The sequence below is a fragment of the Megalops cyprinoides genome, chromosome 5, assembly GCF_013368585.1.
Source record: "Megalops cyprinoides isolate fMegCyp1 chromosome 5, fMegCyp1.pri, whole genome shotgun sequence".
Lineage (NCBI taxonomy): Eukaryota > Metazoa > Chordata > Actinopteri > Elopiformes > Megalopidae > Megalops > Megalops cyprinoides.
Genome location: NC_050587.1, coordinates 4,887,360 through 4,905,000, shown reverse-complemented (window position 1 = coordinate 4,905,000; position 17,641 = coordinate 4,887,360). Strand labels below are relative to the sequence as shown.

The 17,641-nt window shown below is 49.6% G+C and overlaps 1 protein-coding gene across 4 annotated transcripts in view; it reads left to right on the top strand.

Moving 5' to 3' along the window:
• Window positions 1-17,641, top strand: part of LOC118777880 (rho-related BTB domain-containing protein 2-like) — a 31,046-nt gene that overhangs the window by 8,411 nt on the left and 4,994 nt on the right. The window contains exons 1-7 of one of the 4 annotated variants that reach the window (XM_036529119.1): window positions 4,211-4,331; window positions 9,790-9,991; window positions 10,097-10,200; window positions 13,540-13,725; window positions 14,091-14,898; window positions 15,094-15,313; window positions 16,904-17,022. In XM_036529119.1, coding sequence (XP_036385012.1) covers window positions 9,800-9,991; window positions 10,097-10,200; window positions 13,540-13,725; window positions 14,091-14,898; window positions 15,094-15,313; window positions 16,904-17,022 — 1,629 coding nt within the window. In that variant the 5' untranslated portion in view covers window positions 4,211-4,331; window positions 9,790-9,799. The other 3 variants (XM_036529115.1, XM_036529117.1, XM_036529116.1) reach the window with 3 other exon arrangements.

Below are 17,641 nucleotides of genomic sequence, written 5' to 3'. Positions count from 1 at the left end.
CAGTGAATTTTACTGCTCCCATAGTCATTAGTGGTGGCAGGGACAGCTGCTGCTATAGAGGGTGAAATGGCTCATCCAATACATTACATTATTGTCATTTAGCAGATGCTCTTACCCAGAGTGACTTACATAGGTTACAGTGTTTACATCGTATCCATTTTTACAGCTGGATAGAGCTACATATTTGCTGAGGCAGGTCTGGGTTAAGTACCTTGTTCAAGGGTACAGCAACAGTGCCCCAGTGGGGAATCAAACCATCAACCTTTTGGTTACGAACCCTGCTCCTTGCCACTCTGCTACACTGCCACCCCTCAGTTGTCCCTCTGTCGGCCAGAGCAGTTTGTTTGGGGTGAGAGTGCCCCTGGCACTCCCTGAGGCGTCCCTCTAGGCCTCTTGTCTCAGATGTTTGAAAAGTGAAATGGTCCAACTGGTAGTTTAAGAGTGCATCTTGATCAAATGAAAGCACCAGTATAAATCAGATCTTCAGGAAAGCAAGTGTAGGTACAATCGCAGGCGACAGAAAAATATTATACTGGATTTACCCTCTACTGCATGGATTAGCGCCAGGACGTGGGTCCTCTGCCGCAAGTTTCTACCCAGCTAATGCGCTGCACACTCATGGAGAGACCTTCCTGGGTTGTTGTGATGAGTGGCTCAGATTGGTAAATATATGAAATGCATAAACACAGGACTATGTGCATACCTGTGTAGCCAAGGGCCAGCCTGGTGCTGGTTACTGTGTGCAGTCGTCATGGCGGAGGGGTGGAGCTGCTTGTAGAGCATTAGGAACAGCACTGAGGGATGGGCTTCTGAGTATTCCTGACTGGTAATGATTGCTGTAACTGTGAACTGTTTTGGCTCCAAAGGGCTGCATTTCGGCCCTGTGCGGACCATAGCCAGTCACATTCTTGTGTTTGTGAAGCGGCCCCGCACAGAAAGCCTACCCTGCCAGAGCTCCCACATCAGGGCTGCATTGTTTGTGCTGACAAACGTCCCAAACAGTCTGGCCACTGAGAATCTGGGAGCTCTGAAAACACCCGTTCAGAATGCTTTTGAAAAATGTGCTCGCTGATATTTTCCGAGCAGCCGGGCCAGGCCCCCGCCAGCCTCGTTTAAAGGGCGAGTGGCATTCCAGAAGCTTCCGCAGTCCTTTGCCCTCGTTTCCAGGGTGCCAGCCCTCCCCACTCATCCTGACCTCGCTACTCTCTTGCTCACTCTCTTATCTCCTCCCGGGGTCTGACTGTCCGTTCACACACCCTGCCCCACGCGCACACTGTCCTCATGTGAATGCTGTCCAGCGGTCGACATGTCCAGGCACCCCCGGCGCAGTGTCACAGGGGGTGTGTAAACAGCGTGGCGTAATGCCGTCCTTGACCTCTCCTCTCCTGACAGGCTGTGTGTGTGTGTGTGTGTGTGTGACTGCTGAAAGATTCAGCAGAGGCCTCCCCTCCTGACCAGAGGACCATTGCGCCCTCTGTGGCCTCAGTTTGAGATGCGGAGATGTGGTCTGATTTTCGGTTTATGTTCGTTAAAGGGCGTGGCACTCCATGTGTGACAGGGTTATCTGGTGAAGGGGCTGCCTGTGGACTCCCTGTTTTTGTAGGTATGATGGGGGAGCTGACCTACATTTGTTAGAGTGTAGAGAGGGGTGTGGAGGGATGGACCACCTCCGGTCTCACCAGTAGTAGATGTGTGAAGTGCTGGTGTGTTTTGACAGCTGCAGTGATGCTGTATTGCCAGACAGGGGCGGGACGGGGGCAGGACGGGGCCAGGGGGGTTGGGAATGGGACCCTGTTGTCGTGGCTCTGGGTGTGGAGCGCGCCACCCCAACCAGCCTTCTCATGCTCGTTTGAGCTGAGCTACAGGCCGCAGAGTCCACTCACCATGCGACTCCTAACTCAGAGCACAGATCTCAGGCCACTGCCACAGCCATCTGAACATGGCCCATTACATCACGCTCTGACCTCACGCAGGCCAGTGTCACCATGCCTGTTCTCTGAGAGCAGTCAGCTTTTGTTTTGATAAGAAATTCCTTCCCATTGATTTAAGTAAGTAGGCTACTGTCTTGCAACAGGGCTTTATGTATAACATTTGTACACCACTGTCCCACCGTGACTTCATGATACTGTGAAAAAGCCTCTGCTCCCGATGTGCCCCCTTCCCTTCAGCTGATCCTGGACCAGTGCTCCAGCCGCAGACATAAGTGGCTGCCTTGTTGGTTAGGAGACCACAGTTTCCATGGCCTCAGCTTGAAGTACGTTCCCTCTGTGAGCTCAACTTGGGAGCTGATCCAAGGTCCACATACCCCCCCCCCCAACCCTCCCTCCCTCAGTCCCCATGTTCTGCGGCCACGTCATTCTGCCTGGCTCTATTCCGGACGTGCCAAAGGAGCCAGAGGGCATAGCTTTCTCAGGGCGCGTGCCAGGGGTGCTCATTTGCATTCCAGACCCCGCTCAGCTGGGTCATAGGAAAAGCAGCAGCCCCACATTGACAAAAATGTGAGAAAAAAGGGTACAGTGTGCATGTCCCCCGAGCCGTGGCAGACTGCTGTGAACGGATGATCGCACACTCCAACATCTAAGCCGTTGTCACATTCATTAGAAGAAACTGCGTAATTTATGCGGCTGATTTCGTTATTATTTTATGTAAAATGAATTGCCTCTCAATCTGGTAGCTAAACATTTATGGTAGCTAAAATTTTTCAAGTTCCAATTCCAAAAGCCTTGGTTGTGAGGACACACTTTTCACCTGTATCTTGGTTCTAGCTAACCTATTAGCTGTTCAAATTTAGTTGAGCTATTACTGCTCAGTCTTTGGCAGTCCTTGATTGATATCTGCTGCACATGTTTTTTTGGAGGTGGAGGTGTGTTTTTGTTGTTGTTAATACATCAATAAAGCACCTGAATAATAAGGTTATTTCTACAAGTTAATTTTTTAAAACAAACTAGTAATATTGCTGCACCTTGTGTTGACATTAACCAAGCTCAGCTGACACTAAAAGCATTCTCAGTGGGTCAGCTTGACCAAAGAAGAAAAACAAAGTTTGGGTCTTGAGTTACAGTGCTTTCAGAAATCCTGTTGTTGGTCAGGCAGCTTTTGCTAGGAAACACAAAAGTCTTGATGAGTTTATGATAACATAGTCTACCGCAATCTGATATAAAAATCATGTCCATCCCTAACAATTTTATTCCTATGTGGTTGATTAGGAGTGAAGGGACAAATAACGTTTATGTTTTCACGTTTTTTTTTCTGTTGTTTAACTAAGAAATAGTAAACATATTTCAGTGCACAATATTTTGTACAATCCTTTAAAAATCAAATAAAAATATGTCTAAAGGAAGTAAACCATAGGGTATTTAACCCATACAACACGGTTACCCTTTTGGTTTACTGTCGGCTGTGCTAAATCCAGCCATTAGGGGTCACTCCGTCCATTTATACGACACGTCAAATTTGGATGTGGAATCCAACCTCTTGTTTGTTTGTGTAACTTCAATGAGCTTGTACGAATAGAATTCGCACGCAACCACGCACACATACACATATGGGAGAAGAAAGTATTGACAGACTGCGAAAAGACTGGGTTCAAAATCTTCTCACAGTCTTAATCACAAAACAGAGCATGTATCTATCTTTTAGCACCGACAGAAAATGTTTGTTCTGAAGTACATGTCTACGAAGAAAGTGATCAGATCTCTAAACATCCTGTACCGGGCAGATGTTATGAGAACAAATCTGATATGTAGGCACTTTGAATTGATTGACAGGCATAGTTTTGCGTCAGCATTAGGGATCTCTAACATTATAGAAGCTGCACTGTATGACAGTGTGAAAGCACGTGGTTAAGATGAGAACGGGGTAGCTTGAGTTTTGATTAATAGAAGGCTTAATAGACCATAAAAGGCGGGACCACAGGGTAGGCGTTTGCTTTCGAGGAGCTTGGGCGTTGTTTTTGTACGCAGTCGACGCGCTGTTCATTTTACTCTCTGATTGGCTTAAATGTGTTACGCGGATGTTTGAACCAATAGACTTTGTGTGCGTTGAGCAGTTGTTGAATAAAAATACGCCCTCCCTTTTACCATGTGATCTGTCTGAAAAGTGGGCGGGAAGGGAATCGTGACGCAGGTGATGAAGAGGGGGGCGTGTCGATGGTGAATCAGCTGAATAAATGAAAGCAGGGCTTGCCAGCCGAGGAGGGAGTGAGTCGAAACCGAGATAGGTCGAAGACTCAGTCAAACAAAGAGAAACGAGGTTCACGGAAAGCATAATATTCATGCATGCATTGACACGCACGCATTGGAAGTTGGGAGGGAGCCGGCTGCCTTGAAGAGGTAGACAGATCGCTAGCTATCCGTTTGCTGCTTGGGGCAGTGGTGAAAAGAGAGATAAGGAGATGTTGCTTTGTGACAGCTGAGTTGCGTTACACGGCCCCTGAGACCCACATTCCAGAGTAACTACACTGATCCTATCTGCACTCGCTTTCTTCGGGGAGCGCGGACCGACCAGCGGGGTGGAGTGGCATGTGGGTCAATTCTAGAACAGTCGGAAGGTAGGAACGCATTCCAGACTAGCTGGACACGGGTCACGTTTATGCAGCATGCTTTCCTTTTGTTTTGGCATGCTAGACAAAAAAACCCCTCTTAGATCGACGGTTGTGTGTGTCCATTTTGTTGTTCCATTGCTGTCTCGGTATTCGTGATGTGTTGTCCACTGCGGCGGGGCTGGGGCTGATTTCAACTCAGGAGGTGACGCTCTCACGCGCCGTTGTCATGGTATGCTTAAAATACTTGCTAGAATACTACTCATTCACAGGCGCCCGGGACCGAGGTTAAATTAAATGCGGCTCATTGAAAATTCAAGATGCAGTTGCAGTCATATCGTATATTTTATTCATAAATGCTGTCGGTTTTGCTAACGAAATTGCATAGACAGCTGTATAGCGCTTTAAGATGTAAACTGTTCGTTATGCACTTTGCGTTTTGTTCAGTTTGTGCGTCTTTACAATATTCTTTCTATAACGGCCAGTTTACAATGAATAAAGTGCGAGCATAAACGCTCATGTAACTCTTTCCACCGCGTTGTTTGAACTGGCGACACTGAGAGTCATGCAGAATCCTGAAAGCTTGGATCCAAGCTTGGGCCAAGAGTGACCAATCCATTCAAAAGTATTTTTTATCATACAGAAGTTCTCCTGAAAGAAATCACAGTGTCAACATCTGTCTTACTGTCATAGTTGTGCCACCTATAAACCCTCCATAAAGATTTTGCTTGGCCTGTTGTTGAACAGTACACAAAAATAAACTCCATCTGTAGGACCTGGTGAAATGTGTGTTGCAGCTTGCTTTTTGCAGATTTGCCACAGCCTTTTTAGTAAGTGTATCCATGTCTTTTCAGGAGACTGGCTGAATTCAGGGTGCTAAATTTGGTTGTTTTTTTCTGCTTCAGAACATGGAGTTAAGCTTAAACACTAAAATCTCAAAAGAATCTTTGGCATTTTTAGTAACAACCAATCAGAACCTTTTCATCGTTAGGTCAAATACATGGCTTCCTTTTGGAATGCGTTGGTGTTTGCTGTCCTTCAATTTTCAATCAGTTTTCTGCTGAGAGCAAAGGAGGACATCTGCTTTACAGTGCACTCAAGTAATTGTGTGCGTGTGTGTGTGTGTGCATGTATGTGTGTGTTTACATGTAGCAGAGCCAGCAGACAGGTGAGGTGTCTATTTATGGTGCAAATTTCAGGAATACGTGTCGTTCTGTGTTGTGGAGCCAGCTGGCGACCGGCACTGAACCCTCCCAAGCATTCATTCAGCTCAAAGCTCAGGTACTGTTTTGAGTGTGGGGCACACACAACATCTGTTGTGTAAGCGCGCCAGGTATCTATGGAACGGAGCAGTGGAATTTCGGTGGGGTGGAGGGGTCCTGAGGAGCAGGCACGGGCTTGCCTCGGATCTACTCTGAGCACAGTGGGGGCCCCGTGCCCCTTCTCACCCTCGTCCCCACTGAGACACACCTGGTACGTTAGAGCAAGGGTGTGACACTCAGTTCCTGGAAGACCGTGTTGATGCTGGTTTCCAGTTCACCGACCACTGTTGGCCCAATTAATAAATTATCCCTATAGGTTACCTTTTCCTGGATGCGCTTCCCCAAGTGCAGGGCAGTAAAACAACTCTCTGGTGTCAAGCACAGTGTGGTGTATACCAGAGTGAATCAATGCCTGGAATTATGCAGCAGTTCAGAGTAAAAGCGAACATGTGTGGTCTTCCAGGAAGGAAGCTTTATGCTCCATGCTGGGAGGCAACTGCATCCAGGGCAGAATGCTGCCATGAGCCCGTTGATGATTCTTCCTTGGAGTCACTGAAACCTGAATTCACTTATCTTGGTCAAGTCTGGCACGGACGCAGAATGCAAAGATCTCAGCTGTAGTAAGCAGGTTATGTCAGGTGAGCTTGGGCCGGGTGGTCATCGGAGGTTGCCTGCAGAGAGCTGCAGTGTGCCGGGCTCTGTGTCTGCTGAAGATCCGGGCTGAGGTTGGCATTCCAGCAGACAGGAACGCTCAGGGCAGGGGGGCTGTTTAGTAATCATGACAACACCTCCAGCTCTTCCCGCCATGCGAAGAGCATTGAAGTGTCTCCAGACCGTGTCTACGTGAGGAAGCGCGGCCGAGGATCTCCCCGTCTGGAGACTCCCCGGCAGGAGTGAGTCACTCCGGAGCTCTCCCTCTCCTCCCTCTCCTCCGTTCCTGCCTGTTTTGCTCCGGTTCGGCTCACTCGCAGCCTCCAATAGGAATGCAGCGATCAGGGCCCCTCAGATGTGGGCTTCCTCCGTCACGGCCCCAAAATTAACCCTTAGTGTGCCAGGTGCAGATGTTGGTCCAAAGCAACACACCTTTCTGAGCAGGCATTTGCACACGGAAATAAGTCTTGGCCAGTCAGACAAGAGTAGAGGGCTGCCTCTGTGGTCAGGTGACTGACCCAACCCCTCCGCCCCTGTGTAATTGCTGTAACCTGTTCAACGGCAGTGCTGTGACTGTCTGCTGGAGTATGCTCTCTGCATTCTGATTCTCCACTGCTCATCCCCTGAACCTGTTTACTGGCAGGCTGGAGACTGGGTTATATAACCAGTCTGCGCTTGCTACGTGTGTGGCAGCTAGTATAGACAGCCTCTCCACCACGCACACACAGGCACATACCGAGGATGTGCGCGCACGCCGTTTCGTCATGCTGGCATTGTCACTGAGCAGGCAGGGGTCAGGGAGCGTCCTCGGGGGGACGCAGATGGGCAGATGCGTGGCGGGGTCAGGGCATGCTCCTGCCCCGAGCGGGAGAGGGGTCCCGGCTGGGTAGCGCACCCGGGTGGGGCCTCAGCGGCCGCTGGCTGGACTAGTTATATAACCCTGGGAGAAAGGGAGGGAGAGTCCCAAGGAATCTCCTGCTGTCTCTGCCTTGTTCTGCATCTCCGCAGAGAATCAGAGTGGTGGTAGACCAGCAGATGGCTCTGGGCTAGAGTGACCCACTGGGTTAGTGGGAGAACACATTACCCATTGTGCATTGCTGCGGTGCTCGCTCCTTTCCCTTTTCTGATCCCTTCAGAAGTGAATCGATCCCTCGTGTTCCTGTGGTCTCGTTAATACTGTCTGAGGGAAGCTTCACTGCGTGGCCCTTTCCTGTGTTTTCAAGCTGTGACAGGTACCGTAAGAAATTCCACAAGCTCACCAGTTGCTTTGTGTTGCTGACCCTTCAGAAATGTCTCACAGATACAGTGGTCCTTTACAAGCAAGAAAAGCAGTTCATGATGTACTTTGTCAGCTGGTTGCTACATATTAAAAAAGCACAGGCATCGTGACACTTAAGCTTTCATAATATTTTCAACTGAAGACTAAAAGATAAGAAGTGAACCATATTTGTCTGACCTCCATAGTCTTACCACACCGTGGTTTCAGAACCTGTAATGCTGTGTCATGACCTAAGAAGTGTCGGTTATGAATGCCAGGATTGCTAGAAAGTGTTCTTGCATATCGATCTCCCTTTTTTACAGCGCATGTTATAACCGCTCTCACAAAATTTTTCTTCAAGGTGACTGTTGTGAAAACAACAGTGCAGTCTAGCCTGTGTTTTCTCCCAGCACTGCAGACGTGCAGTTCTTTGCTGATAAAAGGAGACCCCACCTGCTTTACTGATAGCAGAAAGGTACAAATGACTCAGGGACCTCCCCTCACCTTATTTAAAGTGCTCTCGGGGAGAAAAACATCAAGGTACAGCTTTTATTTCAGGCGCGCTGAACGGGACAGGCACTCACGGTAGGGCTTTGCTTCTGTATGTAGGGGAGATTGGTTAGTGCTGTGGCTGACCGTGTGAAATAAACATGGAGAATTCTGTCACAATGAGATGGATTTGTATGGAATGGACTTGTGTATCAGAGGTTGTCTGTTTTTTTCGAACGGGTTGGTCCGTCTCCCCAGTGACAGAGTGTTTGTGCTCTTTACGTCAGAAGGGCGCTCGGTGAGAACTCGATTCGCACGGTTTACCGTGACGTGACAGGACTGCGCTCGTGTGCCGATGCGTTCTCTTGGAGTCTGCAAATGTCGATTCCATCATCTCCACGGAAACGCGTCTGCAGTGTGCTTTTTTTCTGTACCGTGTGAGGACGCTCGTCTCTGCATTCCTGCCATGACACAAGAACATGCCACAGCATTGAACAGAAGAGTGAAGCAACTATCTCAGAGGAAGACGGGAAACAAGCAGAAAAAAACAATCTTTTGGAAGCAGTTCAAACGCTTTGGAGTGTTTTTTTTTTTTTTTTTGAGGGGTACCTGTCAAACAGCGGATGATTAATTTGAAGTGTGGCTTGTTGTGTACCTTTTACTTAGATCAAAGCCTTGCAAAGAAACCCCTCACATCTTCTGTCCCTTCAGATCCTTGTTTGGTGCATTCAGAAGGACTGTTGATTGGCCGGGTGGCAGGGACGCACCGGGCCATTGTGGTTTCCAGCTAAGAGTCTATTGCCATTGAGTGCCTTCCTCCCAGTAGACACTCTCTCATTTCTTACCTGTGCTTTTGTCGGGGAAAGATTGATTTCTGTCGTAACACGGGACAGCACAATGCCTCCCTCAAAGGCTCATTCATGCCGCTGTGCTAGGTTCTTGTTTACAGGTTTGCTGTAGTTTGGCAGCGTTGAAAAGCCTGGGGCTTTTACACGTCTGTGTTTTCAGATGGAAATAATACACAATCATCCAAAACAAACTGCCAGGATCAAAGCGGGCTCTCATTAAGAGGCCAGGGCACTGTGGAATTATTATTAGCACCAGTGCATCATTCGGCCGCCCAGTGAGAACGGGGACCGGGGACCAAATTAATGTGGCGGCTCCCACGCCTCTCAGACAGAAATAGCGGCTCCGTCCCCCGCCCCCGAGCCCTGGCGCTGCGGTCCGTTCGCTGTGGCTCAAGCCAGCGCGTCACGTGAACCAGGAGGGCCCAAATTTTGGAACGAGGGCTGTGCCCCGTGACTGGCACCCGCCCTTGGGAGTCCCCCCAAAAACAGAGCAGAGTGGCAGTGTTGGATCAGCGAGGGCTGAGAGAGGACCATCAGTGTGCCTCTGTGCCACTTTGCAGCAGCTAGGTGTCCGAGGAACCTGCTAGCATGTCTGTGGTTCCAGCTCAGGTCATCTGAGGCCTTGTAAGAGTGTGTGTGTGTGTGTGTGTGTGTGTTATATAATGTGCTGTGTTGTCCACTCATCTCTCTCACTCTTTCTCTCTCTCTCTCCCTCTCTCCTTGTCTTTCTCTCCTGTCCAGGGCTCTCTCCATGGATATAGACACAGACTATGAGCGGCCGAACGTTGAGACTATAAAGTGCGTGGTGGTGGGGGACAACGCAGCGGGCAAGACACGGCTGATCTGCGCCCGCGCCTGCAACGCCACCCTCACCCAGTACCAGCTGCTGGCCACCCACGTGCCCACCGTTTGGGCCATCGACCAGTACCGCGTGTGCCAGGAGGTGAGCGGCGGATCCGCATCAGACCGTGCCAGACCGCGTCAGACCTCGTCAGACCACATCAGACCGCAAAAGTCTCTAATAGGCCCTCCCTGTGTCCCCCCTCAGGTCCTGGAGAGGTCACGAGATGTGGTGGACGAGGTCAGCGTCTCCCTGCGCCTGTGGGACACCTTCGGGGACCATCACAAAGACCGCCGATTCGCCTACGGCCGGTGAGCATCATCGGCACACTACACACACACACACACACACACACACACACACACACACACACACACAGTACTCTCTGCTCTGTGGATTAAGGGCCCTCTCGCACCGTCTCGCAGCTGGGCCAGTGCAGCGCAGCACGCTCGGGGCTGGTCTGGCCGGCAGACCTGGCTCAGCTCTGCAGATTAGATGTGCAGCCGGGACTTTGTTAGCGTGCTAATCCCCTTTGCTGTGTAATGAGCCGGTGATGTAACGAAGGCCGGCGGAAAGGCATGCCGTCAGCAGCGGGGCACAGCTGGGGCTGAAAGCAAAGCGCGGGGTCATCATTCCCAGCCGCGGCTCCTGAGGGCAGGATCAGCTGGAGGGGTCAGAGAGAGCGGACCCTGTTCGTTTGGGTCAGGTGGAGCGGAGACCGGTCCCTCTCATCCATGCTGTAGTCACGGGCACAGGGAGAAACTGCAAGACTGACCAAACAGAGAGAGCCCATCAGCCTGCTCCTCAAGACAGCAATGAGCGTATGGACAGCAGTATCACAGCAGCTGCTGTCTGTAGCTCACAGTATAAACGCAGCCTTTGTTCACTTTATTTGCTGTGTGGGTGAATGAGCTCACGTTAACTGTTATTGGTAATTGGTGACATGACTTGCTGGTGCTACTGTTAATATTCACAAACGTCTACCTGGACTGTCTTGGGTGACTCTTTTTTTCCACCTGACGGAGATGGTCACAGAATGCGTACCTGCTTTGCCTGCTGGGCATGCAGTTGTCACACACATGGCCACAGCTGTGCTGGCTCAAGTTCAGAATGAACTCAGAGTAAAGCTAGTGCGCAGCTGTCTGGCTGGGCCTAAACGAATTTGGATTGATCTGGCAATGGTCAGAGAGTTGGACTCAAGACAGCCCAGGATGTTTTCCTCTAGCCTTTTCTGCACAGAACATCATCAGCTGAGGAGAGCTTTTAGTGATGCTGAAACCCCATTGCCTGCCTGCACTGCCAGGACATCATGTGATACCAGCATGAGGGGGAGAGAGAGCGAGAGAGAGAGAAAGAGAGAGAGAGGAAGAAGGCAAATGCTTCTTAGAAGCCAGGAGGCAGGGAAGGGGTGTGTTACTGAAACAATGTGGAGTTTTAGGTAGATTAACTCTGCAGAAGGTGGCTTGAGGCCATTGATGAGAATCACTTCGATGTGCAGGACAAAAATCTTCCCATGTTGCTTCAGGAGTACATATTCAGCTGGCATAGCACTTGGATTCCCTACAGTTCCCCAGTCAAAAAAAACTTTATAGATCCCCTGAAGAAACCCACAGCATAATCCTCCTGCTGGCCCTGGAGATGGTGCTCACAGTCTCTCATCCCTGCTGCAGGCCGATGGAAGAGCACTAAGGAATGGCGTAACTCTCTGTCAGATAGTGCTGAGTAAGCACACAGTAACATAGTGGCATGACCTCACAGCACTGCTCCCTTCCGTCCCCGAGTCAGAGCAGTTTGGTGACCTCACAGTGCAGCTCCCTTTGGTCCCTGAGTCACAGCGGTGTGGTGACCTCACAGGGCTGCTCCCTTTAGCCCTGGAGTCACAGCGGCGTGGTGTGACCCCACACGCCCTCTCCTGGCTGCCAGGCCCGCGGGGGCCGTGATAGCGCTGAGCTCTGTAATTCGAGACAGGGAGCGGCGTGCCACGAGCCCAGCGATGCAGCGACGCAGCACAGACACGCCTGAGCGCAGCTTCACCACGACCCTTACCGCACTGTTGTCATGGAAGCACGGCGTGGCATGTTGAGCCCTGATCCCTCCTGAGAGCGGCGTTACAGTCTCCATGTAGGGGCGCTGCTCAGAGCGCCAGCTGCCACATCACATCAGCGTCGCGGTGGAATATCCTGGCGGGTTGGTGTTCCAGCCGATGGAGCAGTGCTGCACGGTAGCCCTCGGCCGCTGTTAGATTTGAACCGCCAACCACCGGGCCATCCTGGAGCCTCTGTCCCCTCTGCTGATTGACTGTGTTATTGGCACCTAAGGTATTACCAGCTGTCCAGCAGTGGGATGTAGTTTAGCGTTTGGAGGTCACATGCATGCATCCCCATTTATGGCTCAGTGTATATGACTCATGATGGGATTACACAGTGAGGTACAGCCAACTGGTCCCGGGTCTTAAATCTGCACTCTGCACATGCAGCAGCAACTCTGTGGCTCCTCTTACCAGTCAGCATTACTCTCTCTATTACAAATCTGCCAGCAAATCTTCTGCTAATGTTGGTGACAGTATTAGGTACATTTACAGCCTCTGCGAGTCTGTGTGCATTTCCTAGTGATTTTGAGGAAAGTACTCACTATTATAGAATAATAATATCATAAGAATCATAGTGACACAGAGGTGCAAGAGGGCCCTTAATTTTCTTCAAAGTGGAAGTCATATTTGATCCCAGCCACAGACCACATCCCTTCAAACAAAAAAGGCAGAAGTGTTAAACTGTTAGTGTTAAACTGACCTTTGCCATTTGGTTTTACAGAACAGTGTAATAGGATAGTATTTATTATTGTAACAACAGGTGGGTAATGATTAAAAGGCAATGTGATGAACTGTGAGGCAGGAAGTGATCTCTGACACACTTTTCCAGGGATGAGCGGGTGTTCACATACATACATTACATCAATGAAATATTGACATGCATTGTTTTGTCCATGGTAATGAGCATTTGATAATGTCAAAGTATGTTTGCATTTTTGAAACATGTTTGACAGTTTGTAAATGAAGAATATTTTTATGTAATCAGATCAGTCACATCAAACTCATACATATTTTATGAGTAGTGTGTATGTGAGCCGTATAGACAAGTATATCAGTGCTGTGCAGTGTTTATAGCTCTTTTCAGAATTTCCCCGTTTGTGTGTGTGTGTGTTTTTCACATGTAGTAGTACCTCATTCTGTAATGCTGTCTGCTTCTCATTAGCTTATATCCTGTAGTGGCCTCACAGCTGATACACAGCGCGAGTCTGATATGATATCTAGTCCAGTAATGGCCTCAGGCATGCAGACTGCTCTCATAATCATCTCATTAATTGTGTACTAAGAAAAGCCACAGCGGTGTTTTTTTATGAGCAACTGGTGATGCTTTCCTCTCAAAGCACACCTTTTCTGTGAATCATGCTCGTTTCCTCTTCCAGAGAGTAGAGAAGGGCTTTTATCTAACGCCTGTAATCTATGTTTCTCTTTTTTTATATTTGGTCTCCGAGATATTTCAGGAATTACCTAGCTTTATGCAGCTTCCTGCCAAACACAGAGCACCATATCCTCCCATGGTGCACCGCTCTCCCCTCCTGCCTGCTTTCTGACACTCTGTCATTGGCAGGTCTGATGTGGTGGTGCTGTGCTTCTCATTGGCCAACCCCAACTCCCTGCGGCACGTCCGCACCATGTGGTTCCCGGAGATCAAGCACTTCTGCCCCCGCACGCCCATCATCCTGGTGGGCTGCCAGCTGGACCTGCGCTACGCCGACCTGGATGCCGTCAACCGCGCACGACGCCCGCTGGCCAAGTACGCCACGCCAAACATGACCACACCAACAGACTCAACCAAGGGTGTCACAGGAAGTCCTCCAGGCTGGGAGACTAGAGGACCACGCGCACACACACACACACACACACACACACACAGACCTAAAAATTACTCATTACACGTCCAAAACTTTTTTGTTTTTGAAAGTCGATTTATGATAGCAGTGATTATCGCAATGTAACACAGTTTGGAAGACAGCATTGGAACTGCACTGGAATGTGACTGTAATTTTTTAACCCATAGACAGGAATCACCAGTTGGATTGGAAGGCATTTTTGAGTGCCAGCTTTTTTTCCACACCCATTGACCCTCTTCCCAAACCTTCCCAAATCTCTGCCCCCCAGGCCTATCAAGCCCTCAGACATCCTCCATCCCGAGCGGGGCCACGAGGTGGCCAAGGAGCTGGGCGTGCCGTACTACGAGACTAGCATCGTGGCACAGTTCGGAGTGAAGGACGTCTTTGACAACGCCATCCGCGCGGCCCTCATCTCCCGCCGCCACCTGCAGTTCTGGAAGTCTCACCTGAAGAAGGTCCAGCGGCCCCTCCTCCAGGCCCCCTTCCTGCCCCCGCGGCCCCCACGGCCCGTGGTGGGCATCCCCGACCCCCCCGCCGTCGACGGTGAGGGGCCCGACTCCCTCTTCTGCCAGCCCCTGTGCGCCGACATCCTCTTCCTCCTGCAGGGCGGCACTACCCGTGTCTTTGCCCACAAGGTTTACCTGGCTACCTCCTGCTCCAAGTTCTACGACCTCTTCACCTTGGACTTGGAGGGCGCGGGGGGCGACTGGGAGGGGGCGGCGGCTGGAGAGGGGTGCGAGGAGGAGGAGGAGGAACAGAGCCGAAGGGGGGCGAAGGAGCAGGCAGGCCGCACCAAGAGCCTGGACATTGACAAGGACCTGGAGGGTGGCTCCCAAGGGCCCAAGCAGTCCCTCCTGCCCCAGCAGGGCTCTCTGAGGACTTCACAGAGCGATAACGCCCTCCCGGTTCGGAGCCAGTGTGTGGGGGGGTCCTTGGGGGCCAGCCGCACCCTCTTGGGCTGGGGGCGTGGCTTCCTTAGCGTGTGTCTTGAGCACGTGGAGGACCCTGTGACAGGGCGACCCAGACTCATGACAGTGGTGTCTATGGACAGTCTGATTCAGAAAAGACCCTTCCAGGTGAGCAAGCAAATGCTGAAAACATGTTCTTAGAAGAAGCATGATGCTGCTGTATTATTCACCATAGACTTCACCTGCATTTGAAATAATGTTTTAAAAAAAAAAAACCTTGTAGTTTATCTGAACTCTTTTTTTCCATGATGTATTTTAAACCATCTACCTGCGCTGAGTGCAGTGTCTCCCCCACACCACCAGGCGGTGCTCCAGTACCTGTACACAGGGCACCTGGACGAGGGCAGGGGGGACCTGATGCAGGTGGCCACCATCGCGGAGCTGCTGGAGGTGTTTGACCTGCGCATGATGGTGGCCAACGTGCTGAACCGTGAGAGCTTCATGAACCAGGAGATCACCAAGGCCTTCCACGTGCGGCGGGCGAACCGCATCAAGGAGTGCCTAAGCAAGGGCACCTTCGCTGGTATAGCTCAAACCCACCCCTTCCACCCCCTCTCCAATTCCTATCTCATATACACAGCATGTGACCACTCCCTTCATCATATGTTTCCAGGACTTTGGTTCTCCACCTTGGTGTTCCTCTTTGTGAACCCAAGATGTTGTTGTTCCTGTCCCTTGTAGTGAACCCAAACATTTTGGTTCTTTGCTTGTCATGGTGTGTCCGTAACTCTACCTTGAGGCAGTCTGGTATCTGGGTCAATGGTGTCCGGCTCGATTCCTGGAGGACCATGCACTTGGTGGTTTTTGATCCGCCCGTTTCCCCTAGCTTAATGGTTCCCCTTATTTAATTAGCTGTCTCCATTTACACCTGTGCGTTTTCCAAAACGCTGCAGTAAAATGCATCTGGAGTATACCTGAGAATTGCAACCTTCATGTGTCAAGTGTCATTTGCAGAATTCTGAAAAATTCAAACGCTAAATGATCAGACTCATTAAAGTCATTAAGAATAAAGCTTTTACAAAGATACAGGTGTGGCTCCAGGAACTGAAGTTTCAGCTCTTTGTCTTGGTGGTGTATGTCTCCATACCACATGGCTGTTGGTATGCTTGGGGCTTCCTATACCTTTATCTTTTTGTACAAAATGTTTTGTTTTTTAACTCATGTTTATACGTTGTTCTTTGATTTTTAACTATATGACAATAGTCACTGTGCATGTGCTTTGGTAAATACCCATGTTCCTAGTAACCAATTAACTTTTTATGACTAAAGGTTTACAGGTTTGTGTCTGTATTGTTGAACGTGTGTTTCCTGATGTCTGTCACACTATCTTTGTCCATGACTGTGCTTTTGTTTCTGCTTTGTCTCTGTTGAATTTTGTGTTTCACACATTGCCCTAAAGCATAGCGTCACCATAGTTGCAGCAAAGTCTTTTTGGCTTTAGTTTAATTTGAGAGCAGAGTGATCTGCGATGGTCAGACTCTCATTCATTACTTAGATTGAAGTCTGTCTGCTCCTTCTTGGTTTTATGTGGCATTTATGTGAAATTCACATTTCTTTATTTAATTTGCATTGCTTGCCTGCTTAAGACAAGGCCTGTGTGGTCAGTGTTCTCCTCTTGGTTGTCCATAAATTCTACTTGTTTGCAGTGACATTAGAATTTTAGTTGTACATTTACGTGCTTTTCACAATGCAGTACATAGGACAGCTCAGCTGAAGAATGACTGGAAAATCTGAACATTTCTGAATGTTGGCACCCCACCACTGTATGTTCTATGTGTAATAGAGTTAAAGCACATGGTTGTCCCTCAGTCCTTTGACAGTCTGACCATCGTTACATATGTTTGAAATTGTAGTTTCTTATATATATATGTGCAAGAAATGCTCCTCTTCCCTTCTTTCTGTCTCCTTGTGGTCGACTGTGTCCCTCTACTTCTATCTTTTATTGTATCTGATTTACGGATAATTTACCTGTCTGTCTGTTGATTTATTTGTCTGCCTGTCTGTCTGTGTCTGTCTGTCTTTCTGTCTGTCTTCTCCTCTGTAGCTGCGACTCTGTGACACACGCCGAGATGTGTGACTTTTACCCCCCCCTCCTCCCCCCCGGTTGTTTTAGATGTGGTGTTCCGTTTGGATGATGGCTACCTCCCTGCCCACAAGCCCCTGTTGATCTCCAGCTGTGATTGGATGGCGGCCATGTTCCGCGGGTCCTTCATGGAGAGCTATGTAAATGAGGTGAGGAAAATGGATGAGTCTGGACTGTTTGAAAATTCAGAAATTACGCTCGACCAGCAAGTTGGCAAAGGATGATGGGAGATGGCCTCTTTCGCAGGGCGCAGACTTCAGTGGACATCAGTAAACTTCTCACCTGTAGGACACAGGTGTGTGGTTTTGTCTGGGCTGGCACTGCGCCTGAACCACATAGGTCTGTAAGGAGGAAGCTGAGCAGCAGACATCCAACATGGAGGTCACATGACAGGAGAGTGGCTTCCATGCACAGGGCAAACGGGACAGGCTTATCCTACTAAGCAGTACTCTGATGCACTGTTGTATCTGTGTCTCCGGGTGTGGTCAGAGGCATAGCAGTGTCCCAAGGAGGTCACCATAGGTGCTTCTTCTGTGTGTTGGTGGGTTTGGGGGAGGATGTTTGATTAACCCTGGACAGGACAAAGCAGGGCAAATGTTAGGCAGGGAGACTGTGTCTTATCTGATCAAGTGGAGCAGACCTTTTTAGATGGAAAAAAGGGCAAAGGCCCTCACATTCTGCCCCGTAAACATTTTTATTGATGAAAAGGAGAGCATTTTGTGGCAGATTCCCAGCACACCCTCACAAGCTTGTCATAAAGAAGTTAGC